Raw genomic sequence first — 27,636 nt, forward strand, 5'->3', positions numbered from 1 at the left:
GCTCACAAAAGATGTAAAATGATAAATAATGTTTTCTAGCCAATGACTGGAAATCATCTTAGATGATCATTCTGGATTATCAATTCACATTTTCAAAATGCAAGCGTTCACTTTTGCAATAAAAATAAAATTGCAGTTAAGTATAAAAAGCAATCTAGCATTTATCATAAAATACTGAACTTGTCCATTTGTAATGCATGCAGTCGGCATGTTCACTGTCAGATTGAACACACAAATGGACATCAAGGACCTCGGGTCACAAAATACATTAGCTCTCATTTATGTTCACCTCATTTTATTCTTGAGCAGGGAAAGTTCACTTATTGTAAAGTTCTCATGGTATTAAAGTTCTCCATGAACAGATTTCAAACAGACTCAGTCATGCTTTTCCTAATTATTAAGTGATTACCAGGGGGGGAAAAATCATAATTTGATCATTCCTATAGTCTCAACCGTCATTTGCAGTTTGCTAGAATATAGCATCTGAAACATGACTGTGGGAATTTTGAGTTAAGCATATGTTAGTGTTAAGGGAAGTGTGCAAGCTCATTTTTTCATGGTCTATGCAGTTGTGAAGTTCTGAATTTTTTACCCTCAATAACCAAAAATGGAGTATTGCATTAAAGTAGGAGCAAAGTAGCCAGTATCTTGGCATACACTAGCCAGGTCCTGACCCACAATCCATCCTCACAACTCTGACGTTCTTGCATAATGCTGGAGTGCATTTGTAATTAAAAATGTCACAGGCACAGCCTTGTGAAATGTAAACAATTCTCTGAATATTTTTTGTCTACAGAAGCCAGACTCCAAGTACAGGTACTGTACATCACTGCGAAAACACTTATTGGGCAGAGAAAAGCCAGATCTGGCTTCTGACTGGTCAGAGTATCTGCCAATCAATAAAGTGCAAGGATATGCAGTCATTATTTGAACTAATGACCATGTTTATATGATCAAGGGCAACTTCCTTATTGGTCATGAGAGAACAGCGCCTGCTTCAGAGATACAATCTGTTAAATGGGGCATGTCAGCATTCACACTGAGGTTCCGAGGGACGTGTCTGGAGGACAGTCTTTGAGCAGCTTTGTTCTCCTTCCACTGCCGTAAACTCATGGAATAGTCTTGTGCTGAGAGTCTCTCCATTTTCTGTGCTCTCACCAGGTCAGATGGACAGATAGCGTTACAAAAGGCACGAAACAGGATCCTGTGACACAGAAAGAGACAAGAGTTAATTACACTGTACCATCAAGAACTGCCTTTAAGACAAGATAAAACCATGAGTGACTGATCCCAATAAAGTTTGGCCAGTCTTTTTTTTACCAGCCATTGTGGTAATGCCCATGGGCATCTATTCTCTATGCAGGTAAAAGGCATACAAGCACAGATCCTATCTACTTGAATTGGGACACTGAAGAGCAGCAATGCAGCATGTATCCATGTCTGGAAGGGGGGGGAAAAAAAAATAAAAAAATCACACAAGACCAGCATTAGCAGAAGATACAGAGACAGTCACCCATAAATAAAGACATTAAATATCCTGGTATGGTATGTACATTTCGTGACAAGAATCACTCAATTCTGTGTTGTTACTGTGGTGTTTGTCTGTGTGCACTAAATGATGATTTGACATCATGTACAAATGATATTTGATCTTTAATGTACAGTTTTGCGAAGTTGAATCTTGGGTCAATAGGATTTTACCGTGGGTGGGGCAAAATATCCAAATCAAACGTTTGGAATAAAATGTTGTTTTTTAAATTCAAATTAGCATATTAGACAGCTGGAAATGTAATTTAGAAAATAACATTTTACAGTTTTAAATTTCATTTTAAAATATATTAATATAGAAATCCCTTCTTTTAAATTGTTATTTTTCACAAAATTTTGATTAAATAAATTCAGCATTGGTGAGCATAACAGACGTCAACCAAAAAATTAAGAAAACTCAATTATTATTGTTTAAGAGATTTTGTCGTCACACTTGGTGAGGACTTGGTGTTACATTTGGCATGGAATGCAATAACTATTCTAAAGATTTATTTTACATATTACACAGCATTATAGAAATTAGGACTGAACAAATGTGATTGGCTCACCACTGTGCGACTCTCTATGAGCTGATGCATGAGGATGATGAGGAGAGCAGAGCCGTTGATTGGAGAGCCAAAAGAAAATACCCCAATATCAGACCCTGCATATGCCTTCATAGCATAAAAACAACAATATAAATTGTTAAATGTGAGCACTACTAAAAAAATTAAACATTATGATACTCAGTAAAGTGAAGAACTTTAGAATGACTTACAAAGTAAGGTATGAAGAAACACACTAGGCTTTGGTAAAAAGCATCAAGAATGTTCAGCCAGAACGTTGACGGAAGATAGGCCTGAAAATCAAGCATCACATAACTACACATAAGCCATCACTATATTCATACCATGTACAACACACTGCAAAACAACACAACACAACACAAATGACCACCTGCGAGTTTTGTCCATACTTGTAGAGATCAGGCACTTCTAGGAGCATCTCGCTGGACACATCTTTGTCCAGCACGCCATATATGATTGGAGGGACGGAGGTGAAGAGCAGGTTGAAGAAGATTAAAACCCACGAGTTGGTCATTGTGTTGCCTGAAAATCCACAGAAAAACTGGTACCAGAACAAAAGGTTCACATACATCTACATGAAAAGAGAAAAGAGGAACAAGTCAGGACCGCACTGATTCATAAGATAAGGGCTGCATGAGGAACTGTGTAAATGTGTGTATTACTCACCACATTCTTGTAGAAGAAATAGAGGATCATGTTAGCCAAACGAGTGTAACACCAATGACCGTGAACCAAAATGAGCTTTCTCAGGAACTTAAATCTAGAGATCGCAAAGTCACTGGACATCACCGCCTATATATGGAAAAGAGATCTGTTCTATCAAATGAACTACAAGGTTTTAATTAACTAAAAGGAGAAACTGAATATGAATATATATATATATATATAGTATACACACACACACACACACACACATACACAATCATTGTAAATACAGACTGTAAATACATTATATTCTTTTTCTTGTTCTTTCTCGTTAATTCTATATTAATCTATAAAAATAAATTATCCAATATGTGTGAATATATTTTCATATATTTTAAGTTATTTTTGTTTTCTCCAAGTACACATGAGATGAAAGGAAGAGTTTGATAATAAGAAGAAATATTTCTTGAGCAAATGAGCATATTAGAATGATTTCTGAAGGATCATGTGACACTTAAGACTAGAGTAATGATGCTGATAAATCAGCTTTGCCATCACAGGAATAAATTACATTTTAAAATATTATATTTAAATGGTAATAATATTAGCATTTTACTGTATCAAATAAATGCAGCCTTGATGCGTATAAGAGACAAACTTTTGAACGGCAGTGTAATTAGTCAAAATTAGACAATTAGTCAAAACAAATAATGCAATTACACATTTTATTTATTTATTTATTTTGTTGAGTAAATTCCTTCTTATATCTTTTCAACTGAACATCTTTTGGAATGTTGTCAATCCAGTTTAATCCAGATTAATTCACCCTCATTAATTGCAAGGTAGTGAATTCTTAATTGCTGAAATTTGCCCAACCCTGGTTTCTGCTTGTACTGTACCTGCATGCCCTCCTGGCCTGAGATGCCGATGCCAACATCTGCCATTTGAATCATACTGACATCATTGGCTCCATCACCTGAATATAAGCATCACACATTTCAGTTTGAACAACATTCTACACTGACATTCAACCGTACACCTTCATCAGACCTCTCACTATCCTTACGCACCTATAGCCAGGGTCATGACCTTCAGCTTGTCTCTGACAAGCTGCACCACTTGGCTCTTCTGCAGAGGGGTGGATCTGCAGCATATGACTGAACGACAGCAGCATGTAAGGTCCAGGAATGACCCCTGTAGCTCCTTCTGCAGAGCGTAGTCCAGCGTATGGCCATCAATGACCAACACACTGTCAGAACTATCATCTTCAGATGTGCCTTCCTTTGTGACCTGTCTGATCTCATGTTGTAACTCCTGAAGTCGAGCCTCGCATGTCTCCTGAGGGACACACACAGAAAAGTAATTCAGATTCCAGTTATATATAAATTGCAACATAAAAGACTGAACATATGGGTGTCTCTGCCTTTGTTTTTTGTGATTTTTTTTGTTGGCATTTGCACCTCAGCTTTTGCATGTTTTCTAGTAATATAATATCTAGGTTGGTTTTAATTGAATTATTAACGGCAATCCCCAAAATCAATATAGATGGAAAAAGTCATTCTGCTCAATCTACATTTTTGCATTTGGCAGATACTTTTATGCAAAACTACTAACTTGTTGGAATTGAAGCACACACTTTTTTATTAGTTCACAAATTCCCTGGGAATCAAACCTATGATCATGCCATTGTTAGCGTCATGCTCCACTGTTTGAGTTACAGAAATACGTAGATGTTTTGGACACAAGAACAGAGTCTAATATGAAGAAAAATCCTTATTTTGGAATTTTACGTTTTCTTTAACTTACAGCATATTATAAAAAAAATATTAAATGCACAAAATAAATTATATTTAAATATTTGATAAATAATTTATATTTATACATCTATTTGTACAATTGTTACCTCCCCATTAGTTTAGGATTAAGATAACAAATGTGACTATAAACCAGATCAGTGTGATATATATTTGTATTAATTATATTACATATTATATAATATTCCATATTATGTAGCATATGGAAAATGTTTGAATGCACATAAGCATCACCACACAAAATATTTAGAGCATGTGCACTATTCTCCTTCTTTTGTTTTTCGTTTTATTTACAGGGGTCAACAACTGCATTGTATGACCAGTGCTATCAAGGTGTATACTGTCTTTTTTTTTTATATAATCCTTTCTTCCACCTCTTCTACTCACCTTGCTGTCACAATTGGCCATCAATATGTGGTCTGTAGATCTGAGGAGTTTGCAAGCAAAAGCAATATTAATAGCCGTCTCTTGTTTGTCCCCTGTGAGGACCCAAACTTTAATCCCAGCTTCCTGCAGAGCCTCAATGGTCTCAGGCACTTCCTCCTGCAGGCGGTCTACTATACCCGTCGCCCCTGGAAGCCAAGACACAATTAGGCTAGGACAACCAACACACAATGTAGTTTTAAGGAGATTTAATTTTTGTCTTCACTGTCTTAACTGTCTGTATGAATGCAAACACGTTCTGGGATTGATCCTGTGAACGATCCCGGGATGGGGACATAGTAACAGTGCCGGGATCAGTCTCGGAACGAGCCCTGTGTGAACAAAAGCCAGGACTAATGCCGTATATGGTGTATCGTAGTGAGGATGCACGTTACCGTGTGACTCGTTTACTGTGTGTTTTGATGGCAGATCAACGTTCATGATGAAAAAATATGCACAAACTGGAATGAAGCAGAGATCAGGGAGATCCTCACTATCCTCGCTGAAGCTGAGATTGTTCGCACAGCTTAGTGGAACGCGTGACATTACACATCATATCCTAATGTCACATGTCCTTACGGGATCTTTATGGAATGTGTGTGAACGCACGCACAGATTCCGGAAAATCACTGACAGTGTGAATGAACCAAAATCAAACGATCCTGGGACAAATCACGGGACACATTATCCCTGTATTTTCCAGAATCTCTGTGTGCAAGAGGCTTTAGTATCTCACCCAATAATGTGAGATTAGTTTCCAGTCTCTCGGCAGATTCAAGCAGAAGCTCTTCTCTGTTTTCAATGCTGGTTTCTGCATGCTCATGTCTCTTCAACCAGGCTTTGTATTCCTGCTCTTCCAATACCTGTCAATCATATGCCAACAATTTCTTTCAAGACTCAACCTCCATGCAGAGGCATTTCAGTGCTGTATGTAAACAGAAGATAATAAATGTTACAAATAAGGGAAGTGAGAGATAAAGGCTTACTTTTTTAGCAACACAGAGAGTGCGCAGTCCATCTCTTGCATACTGGTCCAGGTGTCTCTGCGTCCGTTCCATGATCTCCCTAGAGAAACCATCGTCAGCTGCACTCCACATGCACACACAGTCAAAACAAAGACATGAGTTTATAGAGTTCAACACTGCTGGGGCAATAACACATCCAAATTTTCAACAAGAGGGTTGCACAATTAAATACTTAATTGACTAAGGCTACTGTTTTGCTTCATAGGATCCACATGTGCTAATTTGGTGTTTTCTGTATCTGACTGGCAAAGTGATGGCACCCATTGACTTGCATATTATGAATCACTAGGGACCATGAGATCTGCTAAAAATCATCTTTAATGTTCACCTGCATCTCGGATGGCCTCAGAGTAAATTAATTAACAGCAAATTTTAATTGTTCCCATCCCTTTACTTGAATTAAATCAAAATGACATTATGGACTAGTGTGATTATTAAACTTCAAAAGACTATGATTTAAATAAACACACAGTTTGCAAACTGAAAGAACACTCTATTCTGTCTGTAATCTACTATACATACTTCAAACACATGAGGGGATCTTTTCTCAGTGTTTTCACACTTGGTTCTTTGCAGAGGTCTGAAGGCACAGTAACATTGCAGACACTTTGATGAAATTTCATAGGCAAAGAACTCCCAATTGCGCAGATTCCTATTGAGATGACTTTCAGCATACAAAGGTAAATGTGACTGCACCCTCAGAGTGGTCCGCTCTTTTAGACCAACAGAAAGAGGCCTTTTCTAAGCCTTAATATCTAAGCAGAAGCAATACGAGATGTCAGCAGTATGAGATGTTACAAAAAATATCTGCAATAGGGTAAAGAAAAATAAACTTGTAAACATGTCACTCAATTTTGATAAATGTTTTTAAACGAAAATAAATAAATAAATGAATAAATAAAAAATAGACTTAAAGGGATAGTTCACCCGAAAATAAAAATGTTGTCATCATTTACTCACCCGCAAGTTGTTCCAAACCTGTATGAATTTCTTTCTTCTGCAGAACACAAAGATATTTTGAACAATGTGGGCAACCAAACAGTTTCTGGTCCCCATTGACTTCCGTATTATTTTTTCCCATACATACTGGAAAGTCAGTGGGCACAAGCAACTGCTTGGTTACCCACATTCTTCAATTTCTTCTTTTACATTCCACAAAAGAAAGAAACTCTTATAGGTTTGGAACAACTTGAGGGTTAGTAAATGATGACAGAATTTTCATTTTTGGCTGAACTATCCTTTTAAATAATATCTGCAATAGGGTAAAGAAAAATAAACTTGTAAACATGTCACTCAATTTTGATAAATTTTTTTAAACGAAAATAAATAAATAAATGAATAAATAAAAAATAGACTTAAAGGGATAGTTCACCCGAAAATAAAAATGTTGTCATCATTTACTCACCCGCAAGTTGTTCCAAACCTGTATGAATTTCTTTCTTCTGCAGAACACAAAGATATTTTGAACAATGTGGGCAACCAAACAGTTTCTGGTCCCCATTGACTTCCGTATTATTTTTTCCCATACATACTGGAAAGTCAGTGGGCACAAGCAACTGCTTGGTTACCCACATTCTTCAATTTCTTCTTTTACATTCCACAAAAGAAAGAAACTCTTATAGGTTTGGAACAACTTGAGGGTTAGTAAATGAATACAGAATTTTCATTTTTGGCTGAACTATCCTTTTAAATGAATTTTAAAGGGGTCATATGATGCCATTTAAATTTTTCCTTTCTCTTTGGAGTGTTACAAGCTCTTGCTGCATAAAGAAGATCTGTAAAGTTGCAAAGACTAAAGTCTCAAATCCAAAGAGATATTCTTTATAAAAGTTAAGAGTCAACCACGCCTATCTAAAACGGCTCGTTCTAACACGCCCCCACATATCTACATCACTATGTGGAAATATTAGCATAATGCCGCCCCAATGTGCATGCAAGGAAAGAAGGCGTGGTTTCAGGAACAGCAGTAGTGTTGATGCAGCCATGTCAGGGAGACGCTGTGTATTTCAGTGCGAAAGCAAAAGCACTTTATTTGGCCTTCCAGAAGTAGGTGCAATTAAGAATAATTTTTTGAACCTAGAAGAGTACAAGGCTATTTCTAAAAAATAAAAAAAAAGGGTAAATTCCGACTTTGCTATGAGAATCTGGTGCTTCTGAATGTAAGTTAGCATAATGTGCACGCAAATAAAGAAGGCGTGGTTTCAGGAACAGCAGTTAGTGTTGATGCAGCCATGTCAGGGAAACGCTGTGTTTCAGTGAGAAAGCAAAAGCACTTTATTTGGCCTTCCGGAAGTAGGTGCAATTAAGAATAATTTTTTGAACCTAGAAGAGTACAAGGCTATTTCTAAAAAATAAAAAAAAGGGTAAATTCCGACTTTGCTATGAGAATCTGGTGCTTCTGAATGTAAGTATGTTTTGTTATTAGTTTAAGTATTTGCTATTGACTGTTCAAATGCGGAGTGTTGCGCAGCGCAGAGTAACGCGTCGTGTGTGTGTGAGGGGAACAGGGTCACATCACAGGAGAGTGAACTGCATGTCAGAAATCATAGCACGTCAGCTGTCTTAACCGCGGCTTGTGTACTGCATCATCACTGTGTCTGTCACGCGACTCTGTTGCCCTTTCAGGCTTGAACTGATGGTAAAACTAACAACATTATTAACTGTCTTGATATTTACTTTGAAAGCTGAAGCTCGCAATTATGGTAAGGGGCGTTACATTTCCGACGCGTGCTTGTGGTGTTCGGCCAATCACAATGCACTGGGTCAGCTGGCCAATCAGAGCAGACTGCGCTTGTCAAAGGAGGGGGCTTTGTTGCAAACGACGCGTTTGAGAGAGGCGGGGCATAGAGGACCTACAATAATTTACAGTATTTGAAAAATAATGTGTTTTTTGAACATTAAAGCATGTCAACATATTCTGTTATACCAAATACAAAAAATAATGATCTTTAAAATAGCATCATATGACCCCTTTAAAATTGTTACGTCATTTTGCTTCTCAAGTAAACATATCTTGATGTTTTTACATAGGCTATTTGTACTGGGAAAACAAGACAGATAAGAAAACATTTTAGATTTTAGTTATTTTAAATTATACCTTTTTTAAGCAAATGTTTTGTGGCTCTTTGATTCTAACATATGTGTTTATCAATAAACTAAGTCCAAAAGCTGTCTTTACAATATCTGAAGCATTTGCATTGTTTGGGACAGTGTGAACCAACCTTAATAAACATTAAAAGACGTCTCCTCTCATACCTGCTTCAGCCAGCTCCATAATGACATTATCAGCTCCTTTTGTGTAAACGACCACCTCTCCAGTGAGGGGATGGCGCACCACCACAGACATCCTCTTGCGGGCAGAATGAAATGGCAGTACGTGTAGCAGAGAGATGGACAGTGGCCCAGTGCCTGGAACAGCCACAAGGACTTGCTCTGGGGACCGGCCCAGCAGAGTACACCCATAGGCCTTCGCTGCTTGCACCAATGCCGCCTCATCCGGGCTCTCCGCCTCGTACAGCAACTCTTCTGCCTCATCTTCATCATCACTCTCCGACTCAGCAGAGTTATCTTTGGCCTTTTGTATGTCGTCCATGTTCTTGCTCCACGCCCCACTGGACAGTGCTGGAGTGACGGGAGTGGGTGGGGTATTTGAAGGGGTGCCAGAGGGTATGGTGGGAGACTGTAGGGTCGTGATGGGTGTTTGTGGGCTACTGTTAGGAAAGTAGGAAGCCGAACGACCCCGGGTGAAGAGTTTCTTGGTTAGGCTGGGAAGAGTGTCTGTGTTTTGATTAGGTGATGAGGGAAAGCGAGGCAGACTCAGCTTCTGAAACATGGCCTTCATCTCCTCTAGAGAGCGCAGGGGTGTGCGAACCATGGGCATCTGAACCTGATATTACAAATGAATATTATTCACATATTCACAACTACGCACATACAGTAAATGCCCACACTGAATCTGAGTTTATTTAATATTTTGGCTAATTTGATTATGATTATATAAAAAAATAGTAATTTCAGCAAAGGTTGAACTGAGGGATATACATAAAGTATGGAATTGTATTATATTATTAATGTAGATGTATTAAAGGAGTAATGGAATATAATTACAGTAATATTGTGATTAAGCTATAGTGTTTGTGCATTTAAACTAAATGTATTTAGACTACTGTACTACAAATGCCTAGAAGACATGGACAGTAGTTACAGGCGCTACATGTGTGGTTTTAACTGTGGTTATCATGATCTAAATGTATGTTACTATGGAAGAGCAATGCTTAATTTTAATAAAACTCAAACAGTTAGAATAATTACATTTCACCATATAAAAATTAGTCTGTTACAATTTTTACATATGTTACTGTTTTTGATAATGAACATAAATTTACAGCTGCATCCGAACTCAAGCTACTACTACTGTCAACTCAAGCTAAATGTGCATTTCTAAGAGACAAAAAATAAATATTATTAATATTGCGGCCTGCACTGCAAACTGCACTGTGCTGTACAGGCAACACAAACCTGTTTCATGATTTGAAACAATATCACTCATTACAACATGCAGAAACTACGAAATTCATTTTTCTATTAAGATATTTGTTTTGTTAAGGAAAAATGACTGGAAAAGTGTAAAGAATTCAAAAACGTGAAGTGTTTGTCATGTCCTGACCATACAGAGTAGTTTAAAACCACTGGTTTCTACAGCTTTCACTTAGAAGCAAAAATCTGCCTTTAAACTTGGAAGAAATAAAGATTTGAAATTTATTGTGATAATTATCGATATCAACCGATATGAAACATTTTATCATGATATTTTTTTTGGCCATATCACCCAGCCCTACATACAATACTCACATACTTGTTTTGGACTTAGTTGCATCTAATTATACATAATTTACTGTTATTACTATAGTAATTACATATAACGTGTAGCATGGACACTGTAAAATAAATTGTTACCAAAAATTGTGTTTTGCGATGAAGTTGCAAAACTATATATATTTAAATTCGGTTCTTCATATATTACTACACTTCTGACAATAGACAATGCATCTTTTTTGTCTGCAATCTGCAATGGATCTCTTTTGCCATCATTTTGCGTCTTTTGCCTTGACTGTTAATGTGACCACACATTTAACAAATGGACTTTGAAAAAAAACAACAACATAGAATTATGGCAATATGTGATGCCACCTGAAAGTGTATCGCAGCGTGCAGCACCAGAGCTTTAAAGGGGATGAATTTAAAAATGCTTTGCTGAGAGGGTTTTACCATGCACCAAATTAAAAAAACACCAATTAAAGCACCACTACTAAAATACTAAAACTATAAAAAATATATTTTTTTAATGAATGACCAAAAGAAAGCTTTAAATCATGTTGAGGTGTTCAAACTATAAAACAGCACCCTATAGTAATCAATATCATATGTTCGGTGGGGTGAATGATAGCATGAGTTTGAGACTCAGTTGAAAGATTTGGATCATACCACATGTCTTGGCTGAGTGGGTGAGGAAACTACTACAGTGTTGCAGACAGTGAGGGCAAGAAAGAAGTCCAGTATGTGAGAGATTTCAGCAGCTTCCTGTCGGATAGGGGAACGCATGGGTAAAGACAGGGTGTTCAGCTTCGCCTGAAGCTGAGGGTCTGGAACAACAGCACACTCCTAGAGGAAAAAATTACAATTACATACACAACTTCATAGCAGTGACAATAAATACTTCAGTGTCGGATAGGGGAACGCATGGGTAAAGACAGGGTGTTCAGCTTCACCTGAAGCTGAGGGTCTGGAACAACAGCACACTCCTAGAGGAAAAAATTACAATTACATACACAACTTCATAGCAGTGACAATAAATACTTCAGGTGTGTGTTACTGTATAAATTAATAGATGACTAATACAGGGAATAAAGTAATAAAGACATGGAAAAGTATACATGTACAGTAAATGTTGAAGATAAGTCTGTTCTTTTCTCACCATGGTGCTGCTGAAGGCTCCGGGTGTGTGTCTGCGGAGTGTGTTGTGGACTGAGTGCGTGTCAGACTCCGCAGTGAGGGTATTGAGGGACACTGAACTCCGGTTGCAGCTGAGCGATTTACAGCTCAGAGACTTCCTGCTAGTGCGTGACTTCAGGGTGAGAGAGTGATCGGCATCACCACAGCCCTGCTCCTCATACTGTTCCAGAGAAATTCCTGAAGAGTAACAAGCAAACATGATCATACATTAAATCATTATCAGTAGAACACTATCATTATCTTATACAAACAGTTAAAAGTTATTTAGAGGGAAACAGTAAAAAAAATAAAAATAGTAAGCTGGACAATAAAATAATTTTATTCACAAAACTGAAACATTGTGTATATATATATATTTTTTTTATTTTTTATTTTTTTTTTTTATTTATGGCTGTAAATATAATATAATCACAACTAATCCCATGATTTATTTCCAGTTTTCAGAGAGCAGAATGAAAATGTAAACCATAATATGGCAAATTGTTCTTATACTACATAAATAAATATCTTAATATTCATCAATTTATGAATATCTTAAGTTAGCATGTTTGACAGCCTTAAAAAATATACTATAAAATCTTTTTAGATGTTATTCTTAACCAATATTGAGATTAAAAGTAAGCCAGTCGATCAATTTAACATTTTAATTGAAAAGTTTCATCTTTTATTCTTATGCACGGCACACCCACAGAATCAGTCGGTATATTTTGAAGGCTGTTATGAAGTAAACTGACCATTCTCATGATGAGGGTACTCAGTTCCTGCAACAGTGCAGCAGCGGAACAGCATGCGGTTCTCTGTGAGGGTTCCCGTCTTGTCAGAGAACAGGAACTGGATCTGTCCAAGATCTTCTGTGATGTTCAGTGCTCTGCACTGCACTCCTGTGTCTAGTACTGGGTTATACAGATCTAAATCATTCTGAATAAAATAAATCTGTCCCAGCTTCACAATCTCTATCGACACATAGAGAGAAATGGGAATTAGCACCTGCAACAGAGGGAAACGGAGGCAGAGGAGACCAGCAAATCATTCTGAATAAAATAAATCTGTCCCAGCTTCACAATCTCTATCGACACATAGAGGGAAATGGGAATTAGCACCTGCAACAGAGGGAAACGGAGGCAGAGGAGACCAGCGATGTCAGATAATCTAGGAATATACTTTAGTGAGCATAAAAGTGATTATCTATTTAACCGATTTAACTATTATTCCTGACATGGTAAAGCTGAATGATTTCTGAACGATCATGTGACACTGAGTACGTTTACATGGACAACAATACTCCGATTTTAATACGATTAAGACAATACTCTGATTAAGAATCTACGATGTAAACAGAGATTTTTGATTACCTTAATCCGGCTAAAGTCATAATCGAAGTAAACACTAATCGAATTAAGACATGTGGAGTATTCCTATTTTAGTCGCATTACTAAAGTGCAGTATAGACATGTAAACACCTTAATCACATTATTAGCTTCGTGTAGGACTTTTACCGCATTTTGCGACAGGATACACACACGGCAGTGCTCAACCATTTGACGGCAAATAAAAGAGCTTCAACGCCCGCCGTCGTCTGTATGCACGTACAAATAATTAACTGCACTTGAAGCTTTCATAAAATTGAAAATGAAACACCCAAAACTGTACATGGCATCATCACGAAGATGAACTATAAGTTTATATGTGAAATTCCGGAGGGGACGTCGGATGGCATCACGTGGGGACGTAATGACGTGTGCCATTAATCGAACTATGTACTATAACATGTAAAACGTGAACATGAAAGGAACATTCTAAAAGCAACTCATGTAAACACCATAATCATAATATTGGCTTATTTAGAATAAGGTAAATAATTAGTTTACTGATGTCCATGTAAACGTAACGTAGTCACTGAAAACTGAAGATACGCCTGCTGCAAATTAAGCTTTGCCATCACAGAAATAAATTACATCGTTTAAAATTGTAAAAATATTTCACGATATTACAGTTTCTTTTCTGCATTTTTAATTAAACAATCAGCCTTGGTGAGAAAAAGAGACCTCTTCCAAAAATATAAAAAAATAATTATTCCAAAACGTTTGACCAGTAGTATACTTGAATATCAAATGCATGTGTTTGTGTAGATATCAAATGTTTCTGCCCACTATCACTCACCTGCAGAACAATGATCATAGTCCAGAACATGTAAAAGGCAGCGAGCGCAGGGTGCGTGTCATCAGGGATCATGAAGATGGGATTATGTAGTCCACTCAACCAAAAACCATGACCTGTAGATCACAACGTGCACATTTTCACTAAACCCACACAAATAACATTAACCTAGTGCTTAAAAGTTTAAATCATGTCAAAAGTGTGTCAATGACCGTAATACTGACCTACAGCAGCAGTAAGGCACATGAGCAACAGTAAAACGACACACCAGAGGACGTCCATGTTGAGTCTGCACTCCAGTTTACTTCGTTTGTAGCGCGGCCCACTGTTATTCTGCATTGCTTTTGTCTCATGACCTGAACACACACACACACACATACACAAGCTCTTTTATTGCTCAATCGAGCTCTTTATAATAATACAATGATCTTATCCTATCTGAAGTTGATCACTATGTGCAAAGATGTGAAAGTGACCTGCATAGACCACAATGCCAATCACAGTCTCTGTGTTCCTAACAGTGCAGCTCCTCAGGAGCAGGTTTTCACTGTGGAGTCCAACCCGCACTTTACCAGGATGCTCCCTGCGTACAAAAACAAAGTCACTATTATTTTCATAAAAAAGCCTTGTTCATTTACAGAAGAATTTCACTGCTTTACTCACATGAAGCCTCTGAACCGTCTCAAGTCATTGTTGGGATTTTCACACTCAATGCGACTGCTGTAGTTTTCTGGAACAAATTCAGATCCCTAAAGGAAGATGACATCACATTTTTAAACATACTGTTCAAAGAGGTTTTTTACAAAGTAAAGAAATTCAGCATTTCATCAGACATTTTTCTTCATAACTAATTATAGTAACACCCTACTTAATGCCTCACAAGAATATTTATTTTAATTCAGAAATTCGAAATATAAATGAAATACCACCACAACTCCTAGTAAATCATAAAAGCAGGCGTGTAGTTAAAAAGAAAAGCAAACAGTCCAACAAAAATAAATGAATTCCGCACACTGCTATAGCTTGCAATTTTGGACTTTCACCAGGCATTGTTCAGTAAACATGAAACGGTTAGTCGACATTATCGACAACGTTGACAATAAAAAATTGTCGACAAATATTTTTGTTGTCGAGTAGTCGTTTGATCTCATACGACCTAATGTAAGAGCCTGCAATAACGCGGTTTGACCAGTGTGGCGCTGTAGCACAAGATTGTAATTCAGCTCTCCCAGTGTTGCCAATTTAGCAATTTTGTTGCTAGATTTAGCAACTTTTGATAAGTGACAAACGATAAAAAAGGCACACATTTTCCACCTAAATTACACAAAAAGAGGAAACCAAAGGTGCCTAGCAGTACACAATTTACATGAATTAAGTTGACTGCTATTAGCAATTGTTTAATTTAATAATACTAATAATAATTGAATAATTGTTCATTTATGATACACCTTGTTAGTAGCTTGTACTTGAGTTTGTTGATGAGTTAGTGAATGGAAAGAAAAATATCTAGAAAAATGAAAAAGGTAGTAATTTTCCAGGACATTATCCGTTATCCATTGTAACCCGAAAACACAAAATACAATGCGTAATTTAAAATGTAGGTAAAAAAACCGTCATATTAATAGATTTTGCCCTATTTTTACACACTTTTCTTAGCTATCCGTTATCCATTGTAACCCGAAAACACAAAATACAATGCGTAATTTAAAATGTAGGTAAAAAAAACCTTCATATTAATAGATTTTGCCCTATTTTTACACACTTTTCTTAGCGTGTAGCATACGAACTACTAATACACTGCTTAAATCTATAATCGTTCAGAATGAGTAGTTTTACTAGTTTACTAGCTAATAAAAATAAACTTAAATTGTAATTGTTAAAAAATGTGAAAGTGTTAAATAATTCAATGTTGTATTTAAAATTAGTTATTTATATTTTAATATTATATTATGCATTTATATTATTTTATAAACACATCAAAATTAACATATTTACTTCTTTTTTTTTGCTGAGATTTGATGCAGTGACACAATTTTGCATCGTGATTACGCAATGACCTCACCGCGCAATGACATTGCGTCATTTAGCTACTTTTAGCAACAAATCAATCTTCCTTTAGCAACTTCCCCTGAAAATTAGTTGGCAACACTGAGCTGTCCTGATGCAATTCAAGAGAAGAAGACACAGCGCTTCAAAGCAAACGCAGCCGAACCAGAAGCTGCTGAGCGGCGTTTGGATGAATATGTAAATATATACTGCGCACTTTACTCTCAATAACAAAATAAACACATCAAAACTGACAGCGGTGAGAAAGCAGAAGTTCAAACCTCATCTGATTACAGCGATGTGGATGTTTGCACGAGCTCTGCAGTTCAGTACTCCAGTAAAGTCACGTCACGTTTACTTATATAGTACTTTATGCAATAGATAGCCTTAAATCAAGCAGCTTTACAGTATTAAACATGAAAAACCAGAGTCCATATCGCTCCGATATTTTAAGAGAGATTATGTTGTGAATAAAATAGTTTATCTAAAAATAAAGCGTCTTATCACTTAACCTTTATTTTGTTTCTTATCCATATGACTTACAAAAAGAGATTTTAGGCAGAATGATGTGTCATTCAGCTACTTTCTCATATAGCTAATTAAATGGTGAATAAGAGTTTCTCTGCCATTTCATTTTGTGTGCCAAATATATTTATTTGTATAAATTAATTGTATAATTGTAATGACATAATATGACTTTCAAAAGCTAAAGTGATTACCTTAATTTATTTGTTAGAATGTGTATAACTCAATATTTTAAAGGGGTGGTTGACTGTTTTTTTTTATAGGCTTGATTGTGTTTATGGGGTGCAGTCTAACATTTGTTAATGCTTCGTTTGTTAAAAAACACATTATATTTCACATAATTTACCTTTATTCCACACCTCTCTGTCCCTTCTCCTCTGAATGCACTGATCATTTCCTGCTTTTATGAAGCCCCTCCCTCAGAAATACACGATGGGCTCTGATTAATTCGCTGGCTCAGTGTGTTGTGATTGGCTAAACCGCCTCTAGCGCGCGTCTAAATGTCCCACCCCTCAGCTCAGCGGCATTTGCTCCGGTTGTATTGTAAACAATGACGTTGTCTATGTTGCTTATCAATTTGAGCTCGATTGAGAAGCAGAGGATATTATTGAAGATGATCGCGCAGAACCTGTGCAAGCACGGCTTTTAATGGTAGGCCTAAGATTTTTGTTTGTTGTTGTCTCATACTTTTAGATACGCTGTTATTTGTAAATGCTACTGCTTCTGTTAGCTTTTAATATACGGTTTTATTCTGATTAAAGCTTTAATACAGTTCGGCAACCGCACGCGCGTCCATGTATAACGCTTCTCATACCTATACACTCTTAAAAATAAAGGTGCTTCACGATGCCATAGAAGAACCTTTTTGTCTAAATAGTTCCATAAAGAACCTTTAATATCTGAAGAACCTTTCTGTTTCACAAAAGGTTCTTTGTGGTGAAAGAAGGTTCTTCAGATTACAAAAAGGTAAGAAAGAGATGGTTCTTTAAAGAACTTTTGACTGAATGGTTCTTTGTGGAACCAAAATTGTTTTTTCTATGGCATCGCTTGAAGAACCTTTTAAAGCACCTTTATTTTTAAGAGTGTAGTATGTGAAAATAAGTGTATTCACTGAGCTGATGATCTGAATGAGAGAGAGAGAGGCAGAGCGTGTGCAGAGCAGGGCGAGGCCAGGAACAGGATGAGAATGCTGCTTTAGAACATTAATTTTGAAACTTGTGAATCCATTAGAATCGTTAGAAGACTGAATGAATGAATAGATGAATAGATTTTTACGTGCACCTCTAGTTTTCTCTTCCTTTTCTCTAAAGCAGTGCAGCATGGCCTCGCCCCCTTTGCTGCGTGTTCCTGGAGGCAGGGTTTATGTAAAATTCTGGGTTCTTGACGTAACGGACCTGGAAAGTAACTCGTTGTAGTCCCTTACCAGTCGTTTTTGTAGGCATTAAACTGCCAGAATTTTAAAAGACGATATCTCCGTTTGCATTGAACTTTCAGCTTCGTAACTTTGCAGATATTGTTTATGATCAAACAGCAACATTACACACTAACTAACGTTAAAAAAGTGAAATCGCAATCAACCACCCCTTTAACTAATTGCAAAAGCTGAATAATCAATAAATGTCTACTGATTAATCAGCGAAATAATCTGATTAGTCGATTAACCGTTCTAATCATCGTTAGATTAATCGATTATCAAAATAATCGTTTGTTGCAGCCCTATTGTTCAGAATTCCGAAACACAGAATCATAGATGATATAAATTAAAGTCATCGTCTATATAAACTGCATTTTATTTCTTTTTAACAACTTAATAGATTTTAATAAAAAAAAAAATCACTGACCTTTTTTTAGCAAAACATATTTCATCTCATATATTTATGGAGGAAAACTGTCACGAATCCGGTCCATGAACTTTCCTTTTCATTGACTCTCGCACCACACAAACTGTTGCATAGCATTTCCCATCATGCATTGCACTGATTGCACTCAGCACGAATTGCACACACCTGTTTACACTGATTGCACCCAGCTGTTTCATATCACTCCCTCACTATTTAACACTCACTCTGATCCCTTCCCTCTGCCGAGTATTGTTTCAGCATTTATCACTCTCCTAGAGATAGCTACCTTACGGAGCCCTTGTCATAGCCTTAGCCCTAGTCGTTTGCCTTAGCCTTAGCCTTAGCCTTCCCGGTTTCTGATCTTCGCCTGGTTCCCTGGATTCACCCCTTTTGTCTTGCCCCTTTTGATTCTGTCTGCCGATCGTCGACCTGTGCTAGCCCTAGGACTATTCTTGTGTTTTGCCCACCATATACCTGTTTGCCCTCATCTGACCCATGCCTGCTGTATGACCACGTCTCTGTCTGTGTCTAATAAAGCTCTGCGAATGGATCCGCAAGTCTCACGTCTCGTCAGCCCCGTAACAAAAACCAAAGACAATGGTGATGAAGATGATGAACTGGATAGACTGGCCACTCACCTGCTGTGGCAGGTCACGGACCACCTGCCTTTGCTTGAGGTTGGTTTCTCCATCCAGGTTGGCCGTCTCGATGTGACACACTCCATTAGGATCAGATGAGTGCAGCAGCACCATGTCAGCAGGAATGATCTCATTACAGCAGAGACGGATCAGATCACCGACACACACCTCTGCCCAACGCCGCTCCACATACCGCTTCTGCTTCCTTCAACACAAACACACACTTTTTATTTGGATTCACTATTAATATTGGATGAACAACAGGATTCAAATATTGATTTCATTGTCAATATTAGAGACAATAAATAAGAAAATCACATAAGCAAGACACTGTAAAAAAAATTTATTGAAAAAAAGGCACTTTCTAGAAAAGCACCTTCTGCATGCATAAACTGACACATAACACAGACCAGTACTTCAAAAATTATTTAGCTTTCCTAATTGGCAATTTTCAAAATAACATTTCAAAATTTTTCTGAATTTTTCACAAAAATTTGGTATCAAAATATGAGTAATATTGACTGTTTCATGCATGGTTGTATAAAAAAAATATACCAGATGAGCACGAAAGACAAATACTAGAAACAACAGGAACAACAAATGCAAATATACTGAGTGCAGCAGCACCATGTCAGCAGGAATGATCTCATTACAGCAGAGACGGATCAGATCACCGACACACACCTCTGCCCAACGCCGCTCCACATACCGCTTCTGCTTCCTTCAACACAAACACACACTTTTTATTTGGATTCACTATTAATATTGGATGAACAACAGGATTCAAATATTGATTTCATTGTCAATATTAGAGACAATAAATAAGAAAATCACATAAGACACTGTAAAAAAAATTTATTGAAAAAAAGGCACTTTCTAGAAAAGCACCTTCTGCATGCATAAACTGACACATAACACAGACCAGTACTTCAAAAATTATTTAGCTTTCCGAATTGGCAATTTTCAAAATAACATTTCAAAATTTTTCTGAATTTTTCACAAAAATTTGGTATCAAAATATGAGTAATATTGACTGTTTCATGCATGGTTGTATAAAAAAAATATACCAGATGAGCACGAAAGACAAATACTAGAAACAACAGGAACAACAAATGCAAATATACGGTTTAGTACATATTTGACTGCAGACTGATCAATCAGAATACAGTATTCCTGAGTCGTGTATAAATGTGTTTATTATTAGTAAAAACATCCCTCACAGTATTGATGGCACTGAAAACCAGTCTTGCACGTGGTATAACTGAATATTTGCAGAACCATTGTGAAACAAAGCACTTAATATATACCTGCACCATCGCACATGACAAAAACATACAGGTATATGCATTTCCAATGATGCTTTGTTTCTGTGCATTGATGTGCAATATGATTTAAGCACAACACACACACACACAAACAGATTTAACAATTACTGCTAGTGCCTACTGAACTAAACACACCAGCATAGTAATCGAGCAAACGCTGCGCGTCATTGTCACCCACAGCAACAACTCCATAACAGGAAAACTAATGACCCCCTGCGGCAAGACAATCACAAGGGAGCCTTTTTAATCTGAGCAGCATTAACAGCTTAACTAGAGCCAAATGTTGGATAATTCATCGTTTTGGTACAATATTTGTCAGGTCATTAGTGCAAGAAGGCAAAATATAAACAGTGTCTTCATACCTGCCATTTACAGACTTTACACTGTGTATAATAGCAACATCTTGCAAATACACCCATAATACCCTTTCAAAATACATTCTCAATTCAACAATAGCATTGGAGCATTTATAAGATTTTTGTTCCTGTCAAGGTCATAGTGTGATTCTTAGAAATCACACTATGCAGTCTTTTCATGGAAAGCACAGAATATGAATCAATTCATTATCTGTGAAAATATGCCATTGTTCTCAAACACACACACACACGAGATACAAAGAACAAACCTCTGATCGAGAGATTCGCTCAATTATAAAGGACAAACAGTTCGATAATAACTATACACCAAGCTAACCATTAACTAACAGCTACGCTAATAAAAAAAAATTACGCACATGGGTTACAGCACAGGATACAGATTAGAAATAAACTTACAAGCCCACCAACTATGGTTTAACCGTTTTAACCTCACAAATTTAAAGAAACAGTGTAGCTCTGACACTTTACCATGCAAATCCAAATGACTGTATTTGGAAAAACCAATGTTTATTGGATTTGACACATACAATGAAGTTATGAAGCCACACCTCTGACTGTTTGAGGAACAAGCCTGTGTTAGGATCAAGAAACTGTCAAAAGTGAAACATCTGGGAGAAGTCACCTCACAGTTAGGTTAAATAATACCTTAACTATATATGCACTATACTATGATCTACTGTTAGCAGATATCAGCTGCCATGCCAAATATGGTAAAAGAACAAAATGACATATGTACATTTTCAATCATGACATTCAGAAGGTTTCATGCGTTTACCTGTCATAGACATCACATAAGCAGTTATTGACCTGTTGGTCAGACTTCTTCCGACGTTGGTCCTCCCAGAGGTCTTTAACAGCAGTTATGGACATCACAAAGACAATAGGAATGATCGAGATCTCCGGCTGGAACGCATTTACAATAGGCACAAAGTTCAACGCGCCCAAAAAGACGAAGTATACATTGGCAAAACGATGAAGTTGCTCAAAAAGATTCTTGGGGATGAAAGATATGAAGGTGTACTTGGTCGTCCGGACCTTATTCCTGCTGTAAAACTGTTGTAATTCCTTTATTTCTTCATGTTCAGTCCAACTTGGCATGACAACCCTTCTGTTTTTGGTCAGATCTTTTGCCATGCCAGCTTGATCTAGCTCCAACTGCTGAATCATGGCAGCTGGACTCTTCCGCTCCAGAGACACAGTCTGTAAGAATGGTCCGGCCAATTTAGGCAGATTCTCTATCCCGAGCATGTCCAACAGGTCTCACCATCACTAGTCAAATTCATGTCTCTGATTCTGTCCGAGCCAAGATCAACACATGCAAGATCTGACACCTGAGAAACATTATGCTCTTCCAAACCTTTGTCTCAACAGTAATGCGTGTCGCTCAGAAACCTGTATTAATCTACAGTATACAGACCAGGCTGCTCCTTATCCAGGAAACACTCCCAGGCATCATAAACAAAGTAGACGTAGAGCTTTTTATGACTCAGAGGCAGTTTTTAGACAAGGAAAATTGAGGGCTGGTAAATAAGCGACCAGTTTGCAGTGTAATGTTTATCCCGGACAGGGAACACAAGTCATCTATCATCTAAGGAGCTCTGGACTTTTGAAGCCTATATTGTTATTATTATCACTATAAAACTTAATCAGGACTGGATACAATTACAAGCATTAATTTATCAAGGCTAATTTTTAATTGCTGTCGTAGATATGCGAGATATTTTTGGGTATATAACAAAGTATTGAGATTAAATTTTGTTATTGACCCAATACTTATTTTCCACCATAATTTGCAAATAAATTCTTTAAAAATCCTACAATGTGATTTTCTGGATTTTTTTTTCTCATTTTGTCTCTCATAGTTGAGGTATACCTATGATGAAAATTACAGGCCTCTCTCATCTTTTTAAGTGGGAGAACTTGCACAATTGGTGGCTGACTAAATACTTTTTTGCCCCACTGTAGATGAAGGGAAAGCAAGGTGTCCTATGTCAGATGTCTTGTTACAAGAAATGAGCACTGGCTATAGGGGGTGGGAGGGGCTTAACTGTGACATCACACACTTTCACAACTACATTTGAAATGTCACATCAAGACACTAGAACTCATTAACATATCCCTTCAAGGAAATACTGAAGCATTGTTTTAGGAACAGACCCTGTAACATTTTTACATAGAAGACTGAAGACGTAGGAACAGAGGATAATCTTTAATTCTAATGGCTAAAGTCCTTGACAGCCTAGAAGGAAGTTTTGCACAATTTGGAAATTATGCAATGCTATTTCTTGGAAATGATCTCCTCATCTCAGAGGCGCAGTGTTTGGTTTGTGAATCTGTGTCAACAGTCAATACTTTTTAATGATAATAACAGTGGGCAGTTTCACGTTTGTGGTATTAAATAAATACAATTTAAAAAAAGTGGTGGTGGCCGAGTCCGATTGAGCACGTTGTGTCTGAGCCATTGGTGAGAGAGATCACTCTGATTGGCTGTTCAGTTTAGTGAACCAGTGTACAAAAAGAAAAGTGAAAGTGATGAAAGCAAGTGACAAAGTCAAGAGGCCATACACAGCAGTTAAGCTAAACTTATTTCTAACATTGGTATCCATCTGAAGGATATGCAGAGATGCAGGTGATGCACCCAGCCAAGAACAATACAATATTCTGAAAATGTTCTACATTTTTCACTCTTTGTTAGCTTTTCTGGTGCTTAGGAATAACAGCATCTTTCCTGCTTTGTCCTTAATTACCCGTTACTTGGTGGGTCAGGTTTCTGGGTAGACTGGATAGATGTCACTGACATGTATATACTGTATGTTATGGGTTTCTGTTGTTAAAATAAATAAATAAATGTAAAAAAGTATTTCAGAACGAGCCATTTTTACAGCTCCGCTTCAATAAAAGGTCTTTAAATCTGGTGGGGAAATTGGGGCTGAAAGTTACAGTATGTTTTAATAACACAGTGAAGTCATTTATATCAAAAGATTAAATAAAATTTGTCCCTCATGATATGACCCCTTTAATACGTCACTGTCACAAGATGCAGAACAAAGCAGAAGCCATCGCATTTTATCCAAAGCCAAAGGCCCAAGGAACAGGCACAAATTAAGCACAGGATCAAATGGGCAGTTGCCCAAAAGCCTCTAAAGTAGTCTCAAGCTGTTAACGTAACATATTTTTTCATGATGAAGGTCATTCCAAAAAGTGTTATTGTAAAGTAAGACTAAAATGTAAACTAAAACAGTTTAAAAAACATTTTCATTAACTGAGATAAAGCAGAAATAAAATAAATTTGTGAAAAACTTTACAAAATTAGAAATGTTGCCTTGGTAAATAACTGAAATTAAATAAGTTGAAATGCTAAAAGTACAAAAGGTAAAACTAAAATAAAAAACTAAAGCTTAAAAAAATATAAAAAGATACAAAAAAAAAGAATAAAAATGACAAAAACACATACAATTACTAAAATAAACTATAATTAAAATAAAAAACCTGCTAAACTTAAAAATAAATGTTAATTCAAAATATGAATAAATAATATTATAGTGTATAATTAATACTGAAATAATATTTATTCCAAACAGCTTCATCAAATGGATTGTGGTCAAAGAAACAAAATGAAAATTAATTCACCGATGGCTGAGTGGTCTTACAATGTTGTATATTTTAACCAATTATAAATCACTTTGTAACCATAACAATTTTTGCATGGCACTACTTTTATCCATCAGTTAAATAGTCATTTTTAATTGCAATGTGAAAAAGACAACAGACAGTGGTCTTGCAATCTGTTCAGTCATTTTAACAAACATTATGGATGACTCACTAGGCATTTTCCCTGAAACAGGTCATGATGCAATATGGGGAAAATACAGGGAAATAACCAAAGAAAAGTTGCTATGTGTATTCGTCAAATCAGACAAGTAAGGAAGTTACAAAACTCATCCAAAATACTCACACAGAAACAGAAACAGTGTCACATGATCATAAAAGTCTTATCATTGACCACATCATATTAACAGGGATGAACACATACTGACCCGCTATAGACATGTGTCAGTGTGTTGTTTATCTTCTTGTCATAGCGGTAACGTCTGTAGTCCTCCATGGCATCTTTGAAGGCAATGACGGTGAGCACCACAGCTAGAGGGATCATAGTAATCTCCTTCTGAAATGCTTCCACTACTGGGACCCAATTCAGCAACACCAGAAACAGGAAGTACAGATTTGCTGCTCTGTTGCGAGAAAACAAATGTGTCAGTGACACACACACAAAAAACTAAATCTAAACACCAACACATCATCAAATCATTTAGACGATATACATGATATAGTCAGCTCAACATCTGACCTGTGAAACTGCTGGAACAGATTCATGGGTATGAAGCTGATGAGTGTGTACTTGGTGGTGCGGATGCTGTTGTCCTGAAAGCCCTTGGAGAAGTTGTGGTACTCTGCTTGGTGTGGACCACATCGTGACACCACTACTCTTCTCTTTCCACTGAGTCGCTGAGGGTCCTGAGCATCCAGACTACTCTTAGGGGCAAGTGATGAAGGAGGAGAGTACCAGCCCCTCCTCCTGTCTGTGGATATCAGCTGCAGACATCTGTGACGAACCCAGTAGAGTCGCTCCATGAGGACGACGAGGAGACAAAATGGTGAAGTCCCTGTGTACGCTACAAACAGCCCTCCTCCTGAACACACATAAACACATGTACAAACATAAAATGTATATAAATCCTCCATACAGTATTTTACTTGCAACCTGCCATTTCTTCTCTTTTTGAAAGTATGAAACCTGTTGAACAGGCTTAACTTGCGACAAAGCAAAAGGCAGAAGTTGTGCCTGTAACTAATAACATTTTCAAGTTAACCTCATACTTCCTTATAACAAGGGAAGAGGAAGAAGTGTTTGACTAGTTTCAAATGAACAATCTTGTATTCCACATAGGCCAAAATACAAGAGGGTTCGTTCTGTGGCAGACATACTGCACGAGTGACAAGACCCGGAATGAGGAAGGAGAAAAATGTAGTGCAATTTGGTGCATTCCCTGTTATTTATATGGCCTACAATTAAGATGAAATTCTAAATTCTTGTAAAGTAAAACAACGAGATCTTTATAACAGCATAGCAGAGTATATATGTACAATGTACAGTATGTGTGTAATTAATTGTGGGGGCAAAACATAATGCAATGCAATACAATGATGACTGCAAGATGTACAAACAAATGTTTCTCAAAAGACTATATTATATTTGATATCAACATTTTAACATGATTTTTCTAAAAATGTAGTAGCTATAATCAAGTAAACCTAAGTTGCTTTAGCCCAGTGAATGTTGTTAAAATTGTATTCTAATGCTTAATTAATTTTTTAAAAATCATTAAAGATTTCACTGTAAAAAGACACATGCACCTTTTACACACTAAAAAAGTATGAACTGTCGTTCAGAGGGCAGAAGGCATGTAGTAAGTTGTGTAAAACAGGTTTTTTTTCCCCAGCAAACTTTTCATCATGCTGATCATTTAGAGGCCTTAGAAATTCATGTATTAAAATGTAATACTGCAGGCTTTATATGGTTTAATATTAAACAGAGAAACTGGCAAAACACAGGCTCACAGGCCTCTGAGATGACAAGACACTAATTACACATTCATTACTCATGAAATAAGTGCACGTTGCACGCAATTTAACATATTATAAGCTTTTCATGAAAATAAACAGATTTAAACAGATAAACAATATAATTATATTATATGAATTAAAACAATTCATGAAACAGCAAAACACATATACACATTCAATATAATTTATTCATATTAGCTGTGCCCCCCCCCCCAAAAAAATAAAAAATAACACATGTACGTTAAGCTCCGGTAGCTACTGATAAATTATATGGTGCAGTAATTAAAGAATTAAACGTCATATTTATGTTTCGTTGTTAATGCGGAGTGTCTGTGTTACAGCGAAATATTAATGCTATTTAATATTTGTACATCAGCATATCTTGTGCTGCTCATAAGACGCGAAAAGATCGTGATGAAAGTATCTTGATGCTTCAAATTTTGGTTTTAAAAAGAAAAAAGTTCCGTTTTCACACATCCGGAAACACATTTGAAGCGTGTACAATAGATGTGTGTGTGTGTGTGATCTCAAGTGAAAAAAAGGAGTGTAAAATCATAAAATGTTTATGTCGGCTTTATGGCCCGAGATAAACATGCACTTCTTAAAGGACCCAAGCAAGACTGAGGCGTCAGGAGGGGAAAGACAGCAGCCGACGCACATTTAAGATAACAAAGCCTTAAACTTACCGTCGACTCATGAACTTGGCCACATTTCAGAGTAAGCTCCAGTACAAATCATGCATCAGCTTTTCAGTTATAATATTTAAGGGTTATATAAGCCATATGGCTTACAGTGACCTGCATCGGAGTAGGCTACCGCGTGAGCCCTTCTAGAGCGCCTGAGGATCCTGCGCGCGCTCTCTGATCATCATCATAATATTTAAGGGTTATATAAGCCATATGGCTTACAGTGACCTGCATCGGAGTAGGCTACCGCGTGAGCCCTTCTAGAACGCCTGAGGATCCTGCGCGCGCTCTCTGATCATCATCATCTCACACACACACACACACACATACACACACACACACACACACACACGTCTGGTTTGCTATCCTTGTGGGGACTCTCC

At 37.0% G+C, this 27,636-nt stretch overlaps 1 protein-coding gene across 1 annotated transcript; it reads right to left on the reverse strand.

Moving 5' to 3' along the window:
* LOC107585234 (probable phospholipid-transporting ATPase VD) lies at positions 1–27,404 on the reverse strand. The gene is given in 23 exon segments (XM_016272162.1): positions 1–1,440; positions 2,097–2,201; positions 2,306–2,386; positions 2,485–2,685; positions 2,781–2,906; positions 3,659–3,735; positions 3,830–4,097; positions 4,961–5,145; positions 5,733–5,859; positions 5,983–6,080; positions 9,277–9,907; positions 11,506–11,682; positions 11,996–12,210; positions 12,768–13,020; positions 14,194–14,306; positions 14,415–14,546; positions 14,667–14,773; positions 14,854–14,939; positions 19,241–19,423; positions 19,868–19,961; positions 24,980–25,174; positions 25,291–25,633; positions 27,254–27,404. Coding segments are annotated over 22 exon segments (4,203 nt in total). The 5' UTR covers positions 25,575–25,633; positions 27,254–27,404; the 3' UTR covers positions 1–975.
* Between the last annotated feature and the right edge of the window lie 232 nt (positions 27,405–27,636).

Source organism: Sinocyclocheilus grahami, unplaced genomic scaffold (genome assembly GCF_001515645.1).
Source record: "Sinocyclocheilus grahami isolate Dianchi unplaced genomic scaffold, SAMN03320097.WGS_v1.1 scaffold68.1, whole genome shotgun sequence".
NCBI classification, from domain to species: Eukaryota; Metazoa; Chordata; class Actinopteri; order Cypriniformes; family Cyprinidae; genus Sinocyclocheilus; species Sinocyclocheilus grahami.